Source organism: Solanum pennellii, chromosome 10 (genome assembly GCF_001406875.1).
Source record: "Solanum pennellii chromosome 10, SPENNV200".
Taxonomy (NCBI): domain Eukaryota; kingdom Viridiplantae; phylum Streptophyta; class Magnoliopsida; order Solanales; family Solanaceae; genus Solanum; species Solanum pennellii.
In genome coordinates this window covers 78,176,441-78,197,669 of record NC_028646.1, presented here as the reverse complement: position 1 = coordinate 78,197,669, position 21,229 = coordinate 78,176,441, and the positions used below count along the sequence as shown (strand labels likewise).

General features: G+C 32.8%; 2 protein-coding genes and 1 pseudogene across 6 annotated transcripts; 2 read left to right on the top strand and 1 right to left on the bottom strand.

The window, feature by feature from the left end:
- Positions 1 to 4,552: 4,552 nt before the first annotated feature.
- LOC107002436 (protein PGR) lies at positions 4,553 to 9,638 on the top strand. Its single transcript, XM_015200471.2, has 5 exons — positions 4,553 to 4,798; positions 4,889 to 5,002; positions 7,837 to 8,059; positions 8,430 to 8,678; positions 9,362 to 9,638. The coding sequence occupies exons 1-5, from the start codon at positions 4,653 to 4,655 to the stop codon at positions 9,491 to 9,493; spliced, it is 864 nt and encodes a 287-aa protein (XP_015055957.1). The 5' UTR covers positions 4,553 to 4,652; the 3' UTR covers positions 9,494 to 9,638.
- On the top strand, positions 9,521 to 18,088 carry LOC107002435 (zeatin O-xylosyltransferase-like). Of its 5 annotated transcripts, none has more exons than XM_027912191.1 (5): positions 9,521 to 9,651; positions 11,271 to 11,323; positions 11,440 to 11,658; positions 15,018 to 15,146; positions 15,764 to 16,924. In XM_027912191.1, the coding sequence occupies exons 3-5, from the start codon at positions 11,454 to 11,456 to the stop codon at positions 16,777 to 16,779; spliced, it is 1,350 nt and encodes a 449-aa protein (XP_027767992.1). In that variant the 5' UTR covers positions 9,521 to 9,651; positions 11,271 to 11,323; positions 11,440 to 11,453; the 3' UTR covers positions 16,780 to 16,924. The 5 variants fall into 5 exon arrangements, 4 of the variants coding, with proteins under 4 accessions (XP_027767992.1, XP_015055955.1, XP_015055954.1 ...); XM_015200469.2 differs by lacking the exon at positions 9,521 to 9,651 and adding an exon at positions 9,811 to 10,561; XM_015200468.2 differs by lacking the exon at positions 9,521 to 9,651 and having other exon boundaries at positions 9,811 to 11,323.
- On the bottom strand, positions 16,873 to 18,443 carry LOC107002437 (annotated as a pseudogene).
- Positions 18,444 to 21,229: the final 2,786 nt, after the last annotated feature.

The window sequence follows — 21,229 nt, the reverse complement described above, 5'->3', positions numbered from 1 at the left end:
GTTGCTTACTTTGTGGTGAATAGGCAAACAAAAGATGCACACTATATATACATTTTTACATCGTATCATTTTATTTTGATATGTTCTATAACTTCGAATGAAAATTCTCTTGTATCTATGAATTACCTTTCGTGTCCATATTTTATGTTATTCTTTAGAAATACAATAATAACTTAAATTTATGAATGAAGTGATTGCATGTTTGGAGAGCTTTAAAGGAAAAAAGCATATTCAAGGTTTTAATATGTATCTATCTAGTTATACTATTTGATAAATAGAATATCTTAAATTAAAGTAATTCAAGAGCGGCTTTAATAAATCGGTGGTCTAAAGCCAAATTAAATGAAAGCCTTAAATTTGAATATATATTTTTATAAAGTTTACTATAGTCAATAATTTAATCTTTCTTGAGACATAGCATTCATAATTTGTCAAACTTCTATTACTTCTTTGCTCTTTTATATTAAAAAATTATTTTTTGCAAATAATACTCAATACTATTTTTTTAAAAAAGACTTATAACGTATTATTTTTTTAAAAAAATGAGGCCCCTCAAATTTGGTGCCTAAGGCGATTGCTTTTTTTGTAAAGCTGTAGAGCCGCCCCTGAAATAATTCATAACTAAATAAATCCTATCAAATTGAATGCCCACATAAAGTTTAAAGACATATTTTTACTCTTCAATCAAATTCCTTCTTTTGGTATTTTTGTGATAGTTTACCCCTAGGTGATGTTGATTAGTAAAGTTGTTATTTCTTTATGTTATTAAGCTCTAATTCGGGTTACACTTGAATGTGTAATTGCATGAATTACTATAGATACTTTTTTCCTATATGTAAGAAAACATGACAAAAATTGCAACACAACAAGATAATAGAAGAAATGTTGACCCACAAAGAAAGTAATAGGATGTTTTTTTTGTTTTAATTTATTTGTCATATTTTAATTTTATACAAAATTGTGATAAATAAAAAAGTTTAAATATTTGTAATTTTAAACTAAGGATATAAAAAATACTAAAATATTTTTTAATTTTGTAATTTTTCATATATCAAGTGAAAGGTTCGAATTAATGAGAAACATTACTTTTGACGCACTAAAATAAGTATGACAAATGCATTTAAACGAGGAAGTAATAGAAGATTTAATGGCAAGAAATGATGAATGTATGGGAAATTAGTCATAAATATTTGATTCCGCAGTGCAATTAAGGTAAATTCAGTCAAAGTAAAGTAATCTCGATCACTTATAACCGTTCTCTCATTTTCCGCCTTTCAATCCCCAATTAATAAAAAAGAACTTAGTCAAAGTAGACTTATAACGTATTTTTTTTTTTTAAATGAGGCCCCTCAAATTTGGGGCCTAAGGCGATTGCTTTTTTTGCAAAGCCGTAGAGCCGCCCTTAAAGTAATTAATAACTAAATAAATCCTATCAAATTGAATGCCCACATAAAGTTTAAAGACATATTTTTACTCTTCAATCAAATTCCTTCTTTTGGTATTTTTGTGATAATTTACCCCTAGGTGATGTTGATTAGTAAAGTTATTATTTCTTTATGCTATTAAGCTTTAATTCGGGTTACACTTGAATGTGTAATTGCATGAATTACTATAGGTAATTTTTACTATATTGTAGAAGAACTTGTATTTTAGAGAATAAATTCATTGTTTGAAGTTATTTGTCTAATTTTATGTGACTGGTCTTAATAGTCTGTAATGTTAAATTTGATATTATATATACATTTTAATTAATTATTTCTATTAAATTCGAGTATGAAAGGACTCTGAAGTTTAATTCAAGCAAAAGGTAACTTACCCCTTTTAAAAGTTCTTACAATTCGTCACACATTAATTCTAATATTATTTAATAAACTATTAGTTAGCCTGAAATACACGTGCAACGCACGTGTTTGAAAACTAGTAAAATTAAAAGAGGCACACAAACAAAGACCAAAAACATGACAAAAATTGCAACACAACAAGATAATAGAAGAAATGTTGACCCAAAAAGAAAGTAATCAGATGTTTTCTTTGTTTTAATTTATTTGTCATATTTTAGTTTTATACATAATTGTGATAAATAAAAAAGTTTAAATATTTGTAATATTAAACTAAGGATATAAAAAATACTAAAACATTTTTTAATTTTATAATTTTACACATATCACTTGAAAGGTTCGAATTGATAAGAAACATTAATTTTGACGCACTAAAAAAAGTATGACAAATGCATTTAAAGGAAGGAAGTAATAGAAGATTTGATGACAAGAAATGATAAATATATAGGAAATTAGTCATAAATATTTGATTCCGCAGTGCAATTAAGATAAATTCGGTCAAAGTAAAGTAATCTCGATCACTTATAACCGTTCCCTCGTATTCCGCCTTTCAATCCCCCATTTATGAAAAAGAACTTAGTCAAAGTAGAACAATCATATTACTTTGATTGCTTTCTAATCCCTTCTCTCATTTTTCGTGACTCCAATTTAAAATAATTATTTAAAAGAATCACGTCAAAGTAAATAATATTAATAACTGAATTGCTTGTAATCACAACTCAATTGCTTGACCCACAAAGAAAGTAATAGAATGTTTTCTTTGTTTTAATTTATTTGTCATATTTTAATTATATATAAAAAAGAACTTAGTCAAAGTAGAGCAATCATATTACTTTGATTGCTTTCTAATCCCTTCTTTCATTTGTCGTGACTCCAATTTAAAATAATTATTAAAAAGAATCACGTCAAAGTAAAATAATATTAGTAACTGAATTGCTTGTAATCACAACTCAATTGCTTGATCCACAAAGAAAGTAACAGGATGTTCTCTTTGTTTTAATTTATTTGTCATATTTTAATTTTATGTAAAATTGTGAAAAATAAAAATGTTCAAATATTTGTAATTTTAAACTAAGGATATAAAAATATTAAAATATTTTTTAATTTTGTATTTTTTCACATATCACGTGAAAGGTTTGAATTAATGAGAAACATTACTTTTGACGCGCTAAAATAAGTATGACAAATGCATTTAAACGAGGAAGTAATAGAAGATTTAATGGCAAGAAATGATGAATGTATAGAAATTAGTCATAAATATTTGATTCCGCAGTGCAATTAAGGTAAATTCAGGCAAAGTAAAGTAATCTCGATCACTTATAACCGTTCTCTCATTTTCTGCCTTTCAATCCCCAATTAATAAAAAAGAACTTAGTCAAAGTAGACTTATAACGTATTGTTTTTTTTTTTAAAAAATGAGGCCCCTCAAATTTGGGGCCTAAGGCGATTGCTTTTTTTGCAAAGCCGTAGAGCCGCCCCTGAAGTAATTAATAACTAAATAAATCCTATCAAATGGAATGCCCACATAAAGTTTAAATACATATTTTTACTCTTCAATCAAATTCCTTCTTTTGGTATTTTCGTGATAGTTTACCCCTAGGTGATGTTGATTAGTAAAGTTGTTATTTCTTTATGCTATTAAGCTTTAATTCGGGTTACACTTGAATGTGTAATTGCATGAATTAGTATAGATAATTTTTACTATATTGTAGATGAACTTGTATTTTAGAGAATTAATTCACTGTTTGAAGTTATTTGTCTAATTTTATGTGACTGATCTTAATAGTCTGTAATGTTAAATTTGATATTATAGATACTTTTTAATTAATTATTTCTATTAAAAATTCGAGTATGAAAGGACTTTGAAGTTTAATTCAGGTAAAAGGTAACCTACCCCTTTCAAAAGTTCATACAATTCATCACACATTAATTCTAATATTATTTAATAAACTATTAGTTAGCCTGAAATACACGTGCAACGCACGTGTTTGAAAACTAGTAAAATCAAAAGAGGCACACAAACAATTGTGATCAGATGTTTTCTTTGTTTTAATTTATTTGTCTTATTTTAGTTTTATACATAATTGTGATAAATAAAAAAGATTAAATATTTGTAATATTAAACTAAGGATATAAAAAATACTAAAATATTTTTTATTTTTGTATTTTTTCACATATCACGTGAATGATTCGAATTAATAAGAAACATTACTTTTGACGCACTAAAATAAGCATGACAAATGCATTTAAACGAGGAAGTAATAGAAGATTTAATGGCAAGAAATGATGAATATATGAGAAATTAGTCATAAATATTTGATTCCGCAGTGCAATTAGGGTAAATTCAGTCAAAGTAAAGTAATCTCGATCACTTATAATTGTTCCTCATTTTCCGCCTTTCAATTTCCAATTAATAAAAAAGAACTTAATCAAAGTAGAGCAATCATATTACTTTGATTGCTTTCTAATCCCCTCTCTCATTTTTCGTGACTTCAATATAAAATAATTATTAAAAAAAATCATGTCAAAATAAAATAATATTAATAACTCAATGGATTATAATCACATTTTCCATTTTCCAAAACTGCAAGTTAAAATTATTATTTTTTTTAAAAATCGAATCAAAATAAAGAAATCTTACTAAATTGTGACTTTCAAACCCCAAATTAAAATAATAATAAAAAACTTGAGTCAAAATAAGCTCACTCAACAACAAATATAAATTCTCAAACACACACTTTAAACCCCCACAAAACTCTCCATATCAGTCGGAAAAAGTGGTAGTTGCCGGCCGGTGAACATTTCAGGTGAAAAATGGAGAAGCATTTGATTCAACCGGCGGTGGCTGCGGTTCTCTCATCGGCGATCGCGTTTAGATCTTACAAGCGCAAGTCTCTCAACTTGTCCGGAGCCATTGCTGGGGTGTTTGTCATGTTCATTCACCTCGCTGTTAACTACAGGTCTGCTGCATTCGCTTAGATACTTTATTCTTATTTTTTTTTATTGATTTCGTTTTTGTGATTTCTGATTCATGTGATTGATTTCATTAGGTTTGGAGCGATGCTGCTGGTGTTCTTTTTCACTTCTTCAAAGTTTACCAAGTTTGGAGAAGATAGGAAAAGGAAAATTGATGCTGAATTCAAAGAGGGCGGTCAACGCGATTGGTATTTCTCTGATTTTGACTCTTCGAATATAGCTCTATCATGAAAATCAATTTATATGGTGTTTTTTGTACTTTAGGTCATAATATTATTTTGTTGTAGTAAATGTTCCCTTTTGAAGGGGATCTTTGGAGTAACCGGTAAAGATGCCTCTATGTGACCTCCTTGTTAAGGTTTATGCCGTAGGAATAGCCTCTTGTAGAAATGCACGATAATGCTGCGGATAATAGATCTTTGCCTCTTGTAGAAATGCAGGATAATGTTGTGTACAGTAGATCCGTGTGGTCCAATAGATCCTTGGGCTCTGGACATAGCAAGAGCTTTAGTGTATCGGATTTCCCTCCGGACTATTATTCATTTTTCATACTATCACTACCTGTTGTTTGTGTGTCTTATTATCTTGTTGGTTTCTGCGTTTGTTGCTATTGTCACTTTTTTCCCCCTTTGCTCCGCCAAGGGTCTTTCGAAAACCTCTCTGCCTTCTTAAAGGTAGGGTAAGGTTTATGTACATTCTACCTGGTCTCAGACCCCACTTGTGAAAACACATTGGGTTTGTTGTTGTTTGTTCTCCACTTTTTTTTTTTTTGCTTTGTATCATGTCACAATCAGTAGATTATTCTCCATGTATCTCTGTTTTTAGCATGTACTCTTGCTTCCTCCCAGCTCTTCAGAACCTCTATGATTCTCTGGGAGGAGATGCCTTTGAGACTTGGAAACATTCTTCGTAGTTTCCGAGTGTAATTGCAGGGTAGAAACATATGGTTCACTAGGGATGGCAATGGGGTGGAGCGGTTGTGGGACGGGGTAGAAGAAGTTTTGTGGGGGCAGGGCGGGTACAAAATATATTTTTTTTAAATTCATGCGGTGTGGGTACAAAATATATATTTTAAAATTCACGCTGGGCAGGGGTATACGGGTTGTGAATTTTTCTTTTGAACTTAATTAAAGGAAAGAGTAAAACCTAAAATACTACAACAAAACTACATCAAATGTTAATAGAGATTGACATTTTTCTTTTTTGAGGTTGTAGTTTGTGCAAAAAGTTGGGATCGTTTGGTGATATAACTAATGTATCAAGGATTTATAAGTAGTTGACAGTACTTTACGCAGTTGAATTTTGCACAACCTGATTCAAAATGGAAATTTGAATTTTGCTTGTCCAATTCCAATTCTGAATTTGTTTCTCTATGAAGTTGCATTTGTTTTTCTACGCAGTAGATTGATAACTGGTATATTTTTAATAAAAAAAATAATAAATTATGCGGGCGGGTTTTGTGGCACAGGGCGGGGCGAAATCTTTGCGGGTTTATGTGGGTTTGCCCCGTACCCGCCCCGCCCCATTTCCCATCCCTATGGTTCACTGTCTCAGATATTTCCTTACAAAGAAACATCCAGCGCATAAGTTATCCCTCTCTTCATCACATTGTCCTGAGTCAAAGCTGCATCCTGGGCCAATAACCATATGAAACAAGATACTTTGTAAGGTATCCTATTTTTCAAGTTTGCTTCAATGGCCAATTTGGATTATGATGGCTTGGTTTATCTTTTATGTTTTAAGCTTGTTAAGTATGAATACACCTTGGAAGGTGTCCACAATGTTAAGAAATTCAGCAACTTAAACCTCTGCACTTAGAGAAAAGTTTTCTTGATGGTATCTCGTTTCTGGATCAAAACCTCCATATGAGTTTTCGATTTATTCTATGAAGATTGCTTATCCTTTCTTCTTTTTATATTTTAGTTTTTGCTTTTTAAGACCCAAGGAAATGATATTTCACTTCAAATGAATGTGTTCTATGTGATGCAAGTAGCACTTCACATGAATTTGTTGTATGTGATACACGTATATATCTGTTCTCTTTTTTCCCATACAGTTTCATGTAAAAAAAACGCATGAAAGATTTTGATTCTGTTCTGTTCATTATCCTGTTTAAGATGCTAAATGATCAAATGACTGTAGCAGAACATAAGTTCTCTGTTTGTGGTAGTGAAAGATCAATAGATCTGGATATTAACTCTTTAAAGAATTACCTGATGAAGGATAATTGGGAGATTAAGATGGTGAACCTGTGCATCAGAATCAACTTGCTTTAATTCTACATGCTGATCTGTTGCTATTATGCTCTCTTTGCATCTCCGTAAATTTGATGACAATTTTGAAATCCTGTTTTCTAAAGTTAAGGGCTATATCTTGAAATTATGTGAAATCAAAATCTTAATTTTCAATGTTCCATGTGAATTCAAGTTAGCCCTTTTCTCCTATCCCTTTTTTTGTTGGCTATTAGAATTTTTGCTTTTTGTTTCATTTTGATGACAGGGTACTTAATCATAAACCTCATCTTCAAAAATTTCGAGTGCTGATGAGCCATGAGGACAGTTATTTGAATGTGAATATTAAGTCATTTTTAGAATTTTTTCACATTAGGACATTATGTGATCTGTGATTAAAACCAATATTTTCTACCAATTTCATCATTTGTTGCAAACTTTCGATAAAACCAATACTTTCTACCAATTTCGGCATTTGTTGCAAACTTTCCAGAATGGCTCTTTGTAGCCCTTATATTTGTCAAAAAGTGATTTTATCCTGACATCATAAATTTACAACTTCACCCAGTCATTATGGATATGAATAGAGGCAAAGAATTTTTTCTGGAGGTACGACATGTGTTGGATATGTTTGTCTTACCATTGTGACGCTTTATTCAAGATGGTTGTAATTTCCGCAGAACGTATTTTGTAAGTTGTGATTGGACACCATAGTAACCTTGTAGAAATGCCACAAGTAATGTGAGAGAGGTCTTAGCTTTCCTTATTAGTATTTTGATTTGTGTTTACAGGATTCAAGTCCTTTTCAATGGTGGCATCGCAACCCTTTTGGTTCTGACTGTATGGACAGTGACTGGATCAGAGGACAAATGTCTGGATTCAAAAGAGTCACGCATGATAACATCTTTAATTGGTGGTATCATTGGTCAATACTGCTGCTGCAATGGGGACACATGGTCTTCAGAGCTTGGGATACTTAGTAATGAGGAGCCTCGACTAATTACAAACTTCAAGGTGTGAATTCATAGCTTTGACATCCGCTAAATCCTTAGTTTTTCATTTATTCTGACACCTCATACATAGAAGAAAACACTGTAGAATGTCTTTTATCATTAATGTTTGTTAGGAATCAAATAAACTGATAAAACTTTCCCTTTATCTATTTCATCCTTACGAATTTCAATTAGTTTATTGAGAGTCAAGTATGAGCTAATCTCATAATAAGCCGAGTTCTTCTCTACTTAAGCTTGGAAACATGATAACTACCTTAAGATTTCATGATAATCAATTTATTATTCTTTATCTCGACCCTTTTTGAACTATTATCGGGCGGTTCAAGATTAAGAGATTATGTTTCTCATTTCTCCTTTGTACTTAAAATCAGCCAGTTCGAAGGGGTACAAATGGTGGAGTGACAAAAGCAGGACTCTTGGCTGCAGCAGCAGCAGGCACTGTCATTGGATTGACATTTGTAGTCCTGGGATTTTTCACTACAAAGTGCACATCTGATGTGACTGTAAAGCAGCTTTTTGTCATACCACTTTCTGCATTGGCTGGAGTATGTGGAAGTGTTATTGATTCTTTGTTGGGAGCAACACTACAATTCAGTGGATTCTGTTCTGTTCGGAAGAAGGTCAGCCATAGTTTATCTCTTAAAAGAACTAAGTTGATTTTTTTACACAAGAAATAGTACAAAGTAACTGATCACCCCACCCCCCCTTCTCTGTAAAAGAAAACTGAAAAAGTAGAAGACGACTGTCAATATGTTTCCTAAAACCATAAAAGCAATCCATGCCATGTTTGTGTAAGATGGTTCTCTTCCAGATCTGAGTTTCCATGGCTATAATTTTATAGGTATTTGAGAAGCTCTTGAAGTTATGTAAATATTCTTTGTGCTCTGATATCCAATCAAACTATTCTTTTAGCAATTGAAAGGATTTGGTAAAATACAAGCAGTTTCTTTTGCATACCTAAACTAAAGGTCTTTATAACTTACTTAACCAAAAGAAGAGATAAAGCCAGTCTACTTGTATGTTCAGGAACCTATCATTTTTCTAAAATTTTGTGTACACAGCTGTTTCTCTTTGGTTGACTTCAATTATTGAAGCTGTTTCTGTTGAGTTTACATGGTATGTTATATTTAAAGCAAAGACATACCTGCAGAAAAGATATAGAGAAAAAAAGGATATTGAGTTCATTGTGCAAACGAGCAAATGAGTAACAAAAAGAAAACAACGATTTAGAGTTTGGACACTTGATATTCTTCTTCCATGTAGGTTATTGATGGTTCATGCTTCATGATATCTTACCTTGCAGGTGGTTGGGAAGCCAGGACCAACTGTGAAGAGAATATCTGGTCTTACTGTCCTTGATAATAATGCAGTGAACCTCGTATCAATATTGCTGACAACGGCTATAACCTCCTTTACCTTCTTATACATTTTCTGAATGTATCCACCCAGCTCAATTTGAATTCTGTAGTATTTTGTATCATCTTCCAGCAACAATGAGGATTATGTTCATGCTATAAATGCTACTAAGTATCATAATTCCTATCGAGATTAAATGAGAGAATTTTTTCTCAACGCTGCCATTTTGATCTCAAAGTAATCAATTGTTTCTTCTTTCTTGTTTTGTTTTTATTTTCGTCATCCCCCCTTTATGTCTATAGACATGAAAAAGGTATGTGGAGCTATCCATTAGAAGCAATGGCTACATGCAGGGAAAACAGTCATTGCCATGTAGTTCATAATAGATAGGACGCAAAGAAGAACAACAATGTTTTTAAAACTAAACGTTTGGAAGTTTATACATTGAAGTGCCACCATGAATTAGAGGACAGGTTCATGGTAGCACTTCAATGTATAAACTTACAAACGTTTAGTTTTAAAAACATTGTTGTTCTTCTGTGTAGTCCTATCTATTGTGAACTCTCTGGCAATGATTGTTTTGCCTGCATGTAGCCGTTGCTTCTAACGGATACCTCCACATACCTTTTGTTTGCTGCTTTTCATGATTTTCAGTTGAGTTTCTTTTTACACTTTTTGTTGTCATGTTCTCTTCTACCAATATGTTCACATTGTACAAATGAGGCTCTGAGGTTAGTTCTTGGTTATAAGTTGAGAAAAAATCATAGATAGCGATAGTTTTGTCCCTAATTAGGAAACATAGCGATAGTTTGTGTCTTTACAAAACGTAGCAACAATTTGTTTCAAATGTAGCGGATATCTTGTATCTGCACGCAAGTGAAATACACTGTATCTGCGCACTTACAATATCTCTGCCTAACTGAAAATCATGCGGATTCAAGATCAACTTAAATACACTTTAATACTCTTTATAATCATCCCAAAAATGTCACACATACCACAATACACTTTACATTCACACAACATACACTTGTATGTCACTATATTTTAGTGTATCACTTTCATATTCGTTGTGCAACTGCTTGATTGTCTTCTATTTTAGTGAATATCCTTTGAAGAAGGCAGAAGCATATGCTTCATTAAGAAAGTAAGTTCCATCCATCCTTTGCACTATGTAGTTTCAATGTCAGGCATGCTCGCTTTCTCTTTTGCGGCATTCTCTGTCCTCTGAATATCTACTTTGACATGCATAAATGATCTTTTGATTGACATCGCCAAAGTAATTGCTAGCGCTAGAGACTGTAAGAGTCCTGAAAATTTTATTTGCTTATGCAAGATTTTGGTAAATTTTAGGATTTCGTTAGCATGCTTGCAACATCGATGCTATAATCCAGCCAATGTCTATAGACTTATAAAATCACAAGATTGTCTGTCTGAACATGTATAAACAACAAGCTTAAAGTTTTTGATGTCACTGATCGTCAATCTCTTTCTTTTTTTTATCTTTTGGCTTCTCAAATTTGATTGCAACATATAAAATGCGTCAGGGTAAACTCTATTGTTTGTGATTTATTCTTTTGGCAAGTGATAAATAATTGGCTGGCAGATCTGAAGCATTTGTTAGGAGTTCAAGGATAGTAAACAATGCAGGATAGACTTAAATGAAATTAGAAAAAATGGAAGTAACGGTCGTTTTGCTTTAACTGTGTTTTTTCTTTTATTCTTCCTCAATATCTCCTTCAAATCTGGATCTTCCAGAAATTACTATATTGATCTGTTTGGCAATCTTTTCTTCTCAGATGAAGTTTTGGTTTTCGTAATAATGCCTACTGTCTGATCATATTACTTTTGTCTAGACAAGGTCCCAAGACCAAGAAGATCTAATGCTGTTGAGTGGTGAAGCTCCAAGGTTAAATATCTCTATTTGATTCCCCCTGAAATGTTGGAAAGAAATATCCAACACAATTATATAAACCTTTGCCATCGTGGACAACTTATGATGCTATATTATCTCCTCTGTCTTAGGCCTTTCCTTGTGAATGAATTGGAGCCACAGTACCTTCTTCATGATCGGAGGAAAGTATATGGGTGTCTTGCGATGTTTGGAATCCCTGTGCCAAGGTATGGTTGCCTTCACAGAGAAGTACCTTGCTGGCAATTGGATTATTTTGTTGAAGAATATGACTTTGTTGAAGTCATGGGAACTGCTTTTGGAAACCTTTTTCAGAAAAGCCTACTGTTATGGTCAGTCTCTCTTCCCATGGATGCTCAAATTTTCATATTGTTTGCTCTGGCTGTAAATGTATGTGCATGGCAGGTCGATGAGAAGATAGAACTCATATTCTCTTAGGGGCCGTTTGATAGCTGGTTAGAGTTACGCACGTATTAATAATGCAGGGGAATAGTTATGAGGAAATCTACGTATAATTCTATTAGTTATTCTACCTTCTATCCCGCGTAAAATAATTCGTAAATTCCCTCATAACCTATACATGTATGTGTCATGAGGGTTTCTAAATTGCTAACCAAATACTATATAAAGTTTATATATGAATAACTTGTCTCTTTACCAGCTACACCTACAGAACGTGGTAAGTATTACTTGTACAGGATTTAATACAAGTGTAACTCACCTCCAACACAGCTACCAAATGATTCCTTAGTTCCTTGATGAGTAACCACTTTGGTGGTATCATAATAGTCGGACAAACAAGATGCCTCTTAGTGAAGATTTCATAGTTGTTAGGTTGTTGTTAACATGCTGCTTTAAAAGTTTCAGTTTGGTTATTTTGAACAAGGAACTTCTTTTTGATATTGTCTGCTTGTAAAGATGCTGCACTTCTGATATTGTAAAAATACTACTCAGGGATGGGAAAGATCAATTTCTTATTTGCTTTTATGTAGCTGATGCCACGCCTCTCTACCTCCACGAGGTAGTCATAAGGTTTGCATACATTCTACCCTATCCAAATCTTACTTGTGGGATTTCACTGGGTATGTTGTTATAGCTGATGCCACCGAATAATTATTTACTATCCTAGTTCCGATGGCAGCCGGCGAATAAAACTGTTTCCTAGTTCCGATGGCAGCCAGGGAATAAAGGAACTGTTTCGAATGCACAATACCTAACGACCATCCTAAACTTGAGTGTTTTCTTCAGATCCCCTTTACTATCAGTAGTCATCGTGGTAAACGCTACCAAATAGCAAAGTTCGGGGGTAATTAAGACTACTGATAGTTTAGGAAGTATTTGAAGAAAACGCGTCAAATTTTAGGAAGTATCTGAAGAAAATGCATCATACAATATGTACCCATGAAATTTAGTCTATAGACATGTTGTCCCCCTCTTATTTCTTTGTTCAAAACAAATGATTTTCTGTTCAAGCCAGAAGTTGTGACTATATATAAATCCCTTCTTTATATCAAGTGATCTCTAGTATTGACCTAACCTAAGTTACTCGGACTCTTCACTTTAGTGTTGCATCCTTGTCGACACAACGGGGTGTGGGGGGGGGGGGGAATCCGTGTCTGATCTGGTAAAATTAGTCTTGGTACTCTGACCAAATTCGAGGGAGAAATTTTTGGACAGATTCAATGATTTGTGTGCGAAAAACAAGAAATTGAGGTGAAATTGGAGAAAATGAAATACGTCATATGTGTAAATTTCTTCTGTAACTCCCTTTCCTTTTATCTCCTTCCAGAATTCTCCTCAAGTTTTCTTCATATGATCTCGTAACGTAGGTTATATAACTCTATTTTAGTTATTTGAATTATTTTTAGCCCAATTTTCGCACCCGTAACCATATGGATCCATAACACCGAATCTAAAAATTTAGATCGTAGAGGATCTGATTTCTAAATCCGCATTCATATCGGACATCCGCACTCGAGTCCAAGCAAAATTAGGACCTAACATAGTAATATTCTAATAAAAATTCAAGGCAAAGTTAGTGAATCAGAATTGATGTAACCATCTGTTTTCTCTACATCTACTTGTGAAGTTAAATTATAGTTTTCAATTATCAAGCATATGTTGGTGTCAAGATAACTGGTAGGTAAAACCAATAGTCTTTACTCGTGTGATTTTACTGGGTATGTTGTATTTTAGCGAATTGGAGTTATTTCTGTTCATATTCTAAGTATTAAATAACTATAATAAAGTAATCATGGTCAAATTTAAGCTTTCAAAATATCATTAGTAATATTAATTGAATAAAATACGTCTCTAATTAACCTTTTCTTAAAGGTTATGTTAAATCAACACGGATCAAATAATATGAAATGAAGGAAGTACTTGTTTTTATCCTTTTCTCATTCAATGTCCGGTTTTGTATCGGGGTTGAATTTGGATGGAAAATTTCACATCGACTTTATATTTGGGTTCAAACTCGAAATCGTCGATTAAAGATGAAAAACTTGAATAACTACTCCCTTTCATATTATGAGACCCATGTTGAAAAGATAATGTTAATAAGAGGTGTATTTTACTAAATTAATTTTATTATTGATGTTTTGGAACTTTACATTTGACTACTATTTTTGGTTATTTAAATTTTGAGTGTAGTATGGATAGAAGCAATAAAACTCTCTTGATATTTTTAAAAAATAGGGGAATAAAATGAAACAATTATTTTTGGCATAGAAGCCAAGTAAGATGTAATGAAGGGAATATAATTTTCATTTTGGTTTCGTTTTATATTACTTGGTTCTATATTAAAAATAGTTGTTCAATTTATTTGTCCAATTTGCGATATCAAAAGAAATTTTATTACTTCGTCACTTCATGTGTTCACTTTTTACTTTGTGGTCTATTTTGGACTTTGCACGTAAATGTAAGGTGGTGCAAAGTAAGTAATTAATGTGAAATCTTTTGATATATTAAAAATGAACAAGTAAAAATGGATGGGTAGAAGTATATTTTTCCATTTCTCCTTTAGCATTAAGTAAAGCATTATTAGTAAAGTTAGTTAGGTACACATTTAATTAAAGTTCTTTTAAAGGTTGTGTCCAATTTTTTGAAAAGATTTGATATTTGATCGAGAATAGGAAATTCTTGAGTGGATTGTTATCCTTAATTGGATGTGACAGTGCTTGATTTGACGTTCTTGATATCATGTAGTATTATTACCAGATGTGATCTCGTATGTGTGTACTTCTTGAAAACGATCAAAAGAGAGATGATGATCAAGTGAGAGGGTATTTCAGTCAATTAAATTCACACATACTTCCAACATCATGTGCTACATATAATATAATATAACAATTACTTGTGTCCACATATGGTCATTTTTATAGTCATTACACAGAGTACCATAAACCTCAAAACTCTTCCATGGCTGACCTCTTTGATCTGAAAAAACACAACCAAATGAACAATGAAGAAACATCTCAAATAGCTATAGTAATTGTTCCATATTTAGAACAAGGTCATCTGAATCCCCTTCTCAATCTCTCTCGTATAATTTCATCGTACAACCTTCCTGTATTTTTCCTAGGTACTAGTACTAGTAATCGTCAGGCTAAATTCCGCCTATCTGGTTGGAACATTCTTGATTTTCCGACTATTCGATTTCATGACCTTGTACCTGGTTCTTGTTCCTCAGTTTCTGCATCAGTAATGGAGAAACTAGGCTCATTCTTCACATCCATTTTGCTGCTTCGTGAACCAATTCGGGAGTTTTTGCAGGAAGTTTCGAGTACATATAGAAGGACAGTGGTTATTAATGACACAGGTATGTAAAGACGGATTCAAAATTTAAATTTGATGGATTTGGCTTTGATTTTGAGCTTCTCTTTAATTACTTCTTTTAGGAAGACAGCCTATTTATGATTTCAGTAAGAGAATATTAGTAAAAGGAAGGATCAAGAATGTTAAATATTTAAGGAGATAGATTAGTAGACGAGGAACAATTTAGAAATGACAACCAAAAAAAGATCTAGTAAAATAACTATTACAACCAGTTCGTCATGGCAACAGCACTAGGAGAAAGACGATTAGTATCTCACGAATGACAGCTATTTTACTCGTTCACGTGTCTATTTTGCTTTACGAGGTATCAAAGCTATTTTGGGTACAATCATTTTCATATGGTTACTCAACTGAAGAGTATTATTTCTTCTTCGTTTCAACTTTTCATTGAACAAAGGTAACTTTCTGAGATAATAGTTGTTAGTTGAGTGACCATATGAGAAATGAACTCGGATTTCTCTACAAGTCTTTCTTATTTTGAGGTGTTCAAGAAGACCTCATTGCAGGCTATTCGCGAGGGAGTGATTGGAGTTAAACCATTTAGCTATCAGTTGTAGTTGTACTTCTGAAATTATGTGTTCAAAAACCAAATTGTTGCAGGCATGTCATGGGTAGTTCAAGATGCAGTGTCAATGCCCAATACAGAATGCTACTGCTTCCACACTATTTCTGCGTTCACTGCTCTGTCATTCGCCTGTGAAGCTACAAAAAAGCCACTTCCGTCTCCCGTGGCTGAGATAATTGCAGAGCTTCCTCCAAAGGAAAACACATTTGATTCCGAAACTATAGAATACATAATGATGCAGCAAGAATCGAGAGATTTTTACTCAGTTGGTCTACACAATTCTTGCAAAGAAATTGAAGGTGTTTTTATTGAATTGCTGGAAGAACAACGTGAAAACAAGCAATGGGCAATTGGTCCAGTATATCCAGTGGAAATTTCAAAGAGAAAAAGCTCTGAACTAACTCATGAATGTTTTTCATGGCTTGATAAACAAGATCTAAATTCAGTGATTTATGTTTCATTTGGATCGACAACTACGTTATCGAAAGAACAAATTAACGAGCTGGCATTTGGATTAGAACAAAGTGAGCAAAAATTCATCTGGGTTCTTCGAGGAGCTGACAAAAAAGGTGGGGATAATATCGAAAATGTCGAAAGAGGAAGTAATTATGATTTGCCAGACGGGTTTGAAGAGAGAATCAAAGAAAAGGGGGTTGGGTTTATAGAGAAAAATTGGGCACCCCAATTGGAAATCTTGGCACACGGGTCAATCGGGGGATTCATGAGTCATTGTGGATGGAATTCATGTATCGAGAGCATTTCAATGGGAGTTCCAATGGCAGCTTGGCCGATCCATTCAGATCAGCCGAGGAACACTGTGCTGATAACAAAAGTACTGAAGATCGGGATCATTGTGAGAGATTGGGAAAATCGATATGAATTGGTAAGTGCTGCGAAAGTTAAAAATGCGGTGAGATTTTTGATGGATTCTGCAGAAGGAGAGGAGCTGCGGCGGAGAGTGACAGAGTTGAGCAGTTCTGTGAAGAAGTCAGTGATGAATGGCGCCAGTCGCAAGGAGATGGATTCCTTTGTTGCTCATATTACCAGATAAGTTCGCATTTCTCAGGTTAGGTTGATCTATAATAATAAATCTATCGTTTTAAACATATGTTATGTTATTAAACATTTGAGTAATGATCTGTTATAATCGATTAAACTGTTTCGATGGTATAAAAATATGTTGTCTGTTTATAATATAAACTGCTTTAGATTCTAATAGAACAAAACATGAAACAAGCTCAACTAGTACAAAACTATAACTTTTTATCTTGTAATATGGGAAATGAAAGAGTCCATCTCTTTGCCACCACCACCACGATTCACCACTGATTTGCTCAACTCCGTAGCCCTCTTTCTCATCTTATCTCCTTCTGCAGAAGCCATCAATCTCTTAACGCATTCTGCTACTGCGTCTGAGCTCACCAACTCATCTCTCATCGCCAAATCCTTCAATTCTAGTCCAATTTTCAACACCTCTGTTACTAAAATTGCATTTCTTGGTTGATCTGGATGCATTGGCCAAGCGACCATTGGCACTCCCATTGAAATACTCTCCATACATGAATTCCACCCGCAATGACTCATAAATCCACTCTGTCCCAATATTTCCAGTTGTGGTACCCAATCTCTCACTATTAGCCCTCTTTTCTCCACTCTTTCTTCATACCCTTCTGGTAACTCAACTTCTCTACTTTTCCCTGTAAAAATGTCACCTTTACTCAATACCCATATGAATTTTTGCTCACTTTTCTCCAACCCAATTGCCAATGTGTTGCTTTCCTCATCGGAAAGTGTAGTCGTTGTTCCAAAACACTCGAATATGACGGAGTTTGGTTCTTGTTCATCCAGCCATTTGATACATTTATGGGGGTTTCTTGAATCTCTTTTATCAAACAGTTTCGGCGGGTTTAATGGACCAACAGCCCATTGTTTATTACCTGCACTTTTCTCTTTTGCTAACAAATCAAGATAAAATCCTTCAATTTCATAACAAGAATTGTATAAATCACCAGAATTAACCATTTCCCTAAACTCTGTTTGTACTCTGCTGAATTCTGCAAATTCTGATGTGAAGCAGCCTTCCATTGATGAAACTTTTTCCAGAAATTCATTTTCAGCATCAGCAGGTAATCTTCCAGCAGCATCACAGATGAATGAGTAAATAGTAAAACGAAAGAATTGTTAGAAGTTTAATAATGCGAGTCTGTTATTTGAATTTGACTTTAGGCCACTAATTTGCTTGAGTGGCGACTGACCTGAAATGCTACGAAAGCTATAGCACTCAACATTCGGTATAGAAGGAGCATCTTGAAGAACCCAAGCTATAAAAGAGTCGTAAATAACAATTACTCTTTTATAATTTCTAGAAAGTTCTTGTAAAAGAGAAGAAATCGGGTGGCGGAGATGACACGTGGCGAGAAGAGAGGGCATCAAATGGGAGGGAAATTTGGTGGTTGAATTTGGATTTGGAGGTGGAGTTTCATAATTTGGGATTGAGAATTCGTGGAATTTGACGTTGGATGTGGAAAGTAAGTCCCTTCCTTGAACCCGATTTTTCGCTTGGCGGAGGTGGGTGGTGGTTCCGGTGAAGTGGAGTGGCAGGTGATAGGCGGAGATGAGGCGGGAGAGGTGGAGGAGTTGGTTTAAATGGCCTTGTGCTGGTAGTGGAATCATCACTACAGCCACCTCAACATTGCTAAGTTTGACCATATTATAATTTATTTATTTTTTGGTGAACTATGAGTATGTAGTATTGGGGTATTTAATGGTTCTAAATTGTTGGCTATTATTCACAAGTTGTATACATGTATATGAATTTTCCTAGGAACATAACAATGTTTTCTTTTTTTACCCATCTCTTCCTTCCACTTCGTCTCATCGATGAGATCAGATTTCTAGAACGAAGTGAAGTGAAATAAAAAAAAATTGCTAGCGGAAAGGTTAAGGTTAAGGGTATCACTTGTTTGTCCTATATCGAGCTATGGGTGTAATGGGGCTCATCAACAGTGTACATAACAATTTTAATTATACCATGAATTATTGCGTGGTAAATATAAATCAAAAATCCACTTTTCCGAATTGAATTTATAGTAAACCTCGTAATATCAAAATAGATTTACCGTCATAGTTTAATTCAGATTCAATAATTGATTTTCTCATTTTTCGTGTTTGATTGTAGCAATAGAGGTTGCGTCAAGTCCTTTTTGTTTTGGTAGACAGATCACTCTCTTTTAATACATTTTACGTGGTGTTTAGTAGCAGGAAGTTTACACGAAGTCAAGTCTTTTTTGAAGCTTCTTCCAAAGAAGTTGAATTAGACCTTCAATTGAATTTGTCCATGTCAATTTGTTAATGATAGATACGTGGAACATATAACTTTCAATCAAACATTTCTATTTTATGCTTTTTATAAAGTTTGGAATTTGCTTCCTTAGATTTGTTGTATTTATTTTATCTTCACGAATTGAATTTACACAAGTATCTTTGAACGACTTTCCTCGTGAAGGAAGGTTCCACTTTATTACTTAAATAATAGATACTCCCTTCGTTCCATTTTATGTGATATCATTTTCTTTTTGGTCAGTGCCAAAAAGAATGTCGCATTTCCTTATATGGAAAGTACATAAAGGTACAATTCCTCTTTTATCCTTATTGATCCCACTTAATTTTAATACTCTTTCCGTCCTGAATTGTTTGTCATGGTTTCTATTTTTAGAGTCAAACTATAAAAACTTTGACTAACATTTTAAGATGTAATTTTTCATCATATTAATATGTAAAAAAATTGCAATTTATAGTACTTTTCATATTGTTTTAGAATATCTATTTTTTTTTAAAAAAAATATCGAATTAATGTGATCTAATTTAACTTTGAAAATTAGTCAAATTGACTTCCGAAAAGCGCAACATGACAAATAATTCCGGACGGAGGGAGTAGTACTCTAATATATTTATGACGAGAGAGAAAAGTAAATTTATTTTTTTTACCGGGCAATTTGATAAACATTTCAAAGTATTCATTATTTTTTAAAGTTCGTGCCCAATCAAATATTGTCACATTAAATGAAACAGAGGGGTATAAGATTTTTGTTAACTTTCTTTTGTATCTTATTTTTAGTAAAAATCCTTATTACATTGCTAATCTTCGTCGAGATCCGAATTAATCCAAATTTATATTATATAAAGGCTACTAAAGAGATAAATCGCCGCCCTCCAAGATTTTTATGTATACTTAAAACTCGATTTTGAAACCTTTAATTAGTAAAAAAATAATTCTATTCAAACATTATGAATAGATATTTTTTTTTTGGGACAAACGTAAGTAGTGACATAAGCTTACTACATGAACAATACACATGTGATAACAATTACTCATCTTGCAAAGTCTTTCAACCTTCTAGACTATAGCTTCATTGAAGTTTCCTAAATTTATCATCACGTTAAAGTATTATTCCACTTGACTTGGTCTTTCTTAGCCCTTTTTTTATCCGTATATTTTCTCACTCGATATTTAATATCTACATAAAAACTCAATTATTTTAGTTCTATATATGACTCTATTCAGAGAAAACTACTTCTTATCAATACTTCTAGTCAAGAGAGAAATAGTCTTATTCATTTGCATCATGATTCAAAAAAAATAAAAAAGCATTTTGATAAGTAATAATATAATAACCTGTTTTACCGTTTAACTTCGTAACTTATAAATCACATAAAAAACAAATTTAATTAAACCTATAAATCACATAAAAAAACTTAGTTAAACTTATAAATCACATTTGAAAAAAACTTGTTATTCTAAGACCCCTTAGTTTTCAATAAGAATATAAATATTAGAGCAAAAGAAGTTATGATGAGACCACTAAAATCTTCCATCCTTATAAAAGTTCTCATATTCGAACTTTTATAAATAAAAATTTTTTTGTCAGAGAAGTATTATATTTTTCAAAAATAAATTATGTAATATATAAATTTAATCAAATCTCGATATAAATATAACAAACGGAAAACAGGTACAAAAGTCACAGAGTTCAAAAGTGCAAATCATTTAGTGGAAAAATTGGTTAGCTACACAATATTGACTGACTTTGCAAAACGACATAATTCATCCTACAACTTTTTGTTGTCCCTTTTTTCTACTATTATAATATTTCCAGTAGTTTTTTTTTAAATCTAAATTTTTTAAAATTTAGTCATCTATGTCTGTCATTTATTCAATCAAAAAAAGATGTTACATATGTCATACTAAATAAAAAAAAAGGTGTTACCTTAATTAGTGTTCCATCTTAATTGTTTATTATTACTTGTCATTACCTTCTATATTACCCATTTTTTAAGTTAGTTATCACGTCTTTATAAGTAATTTTTTTTAAAGCTTCATAAATTATATTGTGTATTGTGATAATATAATGATAATTACTACTATCCTCCATTTGAAAGCTACTGCAACCGCCTACCAAAGCGACGAGCGAAAGAAGAAGGATAGGTATTTCCAAACCAAA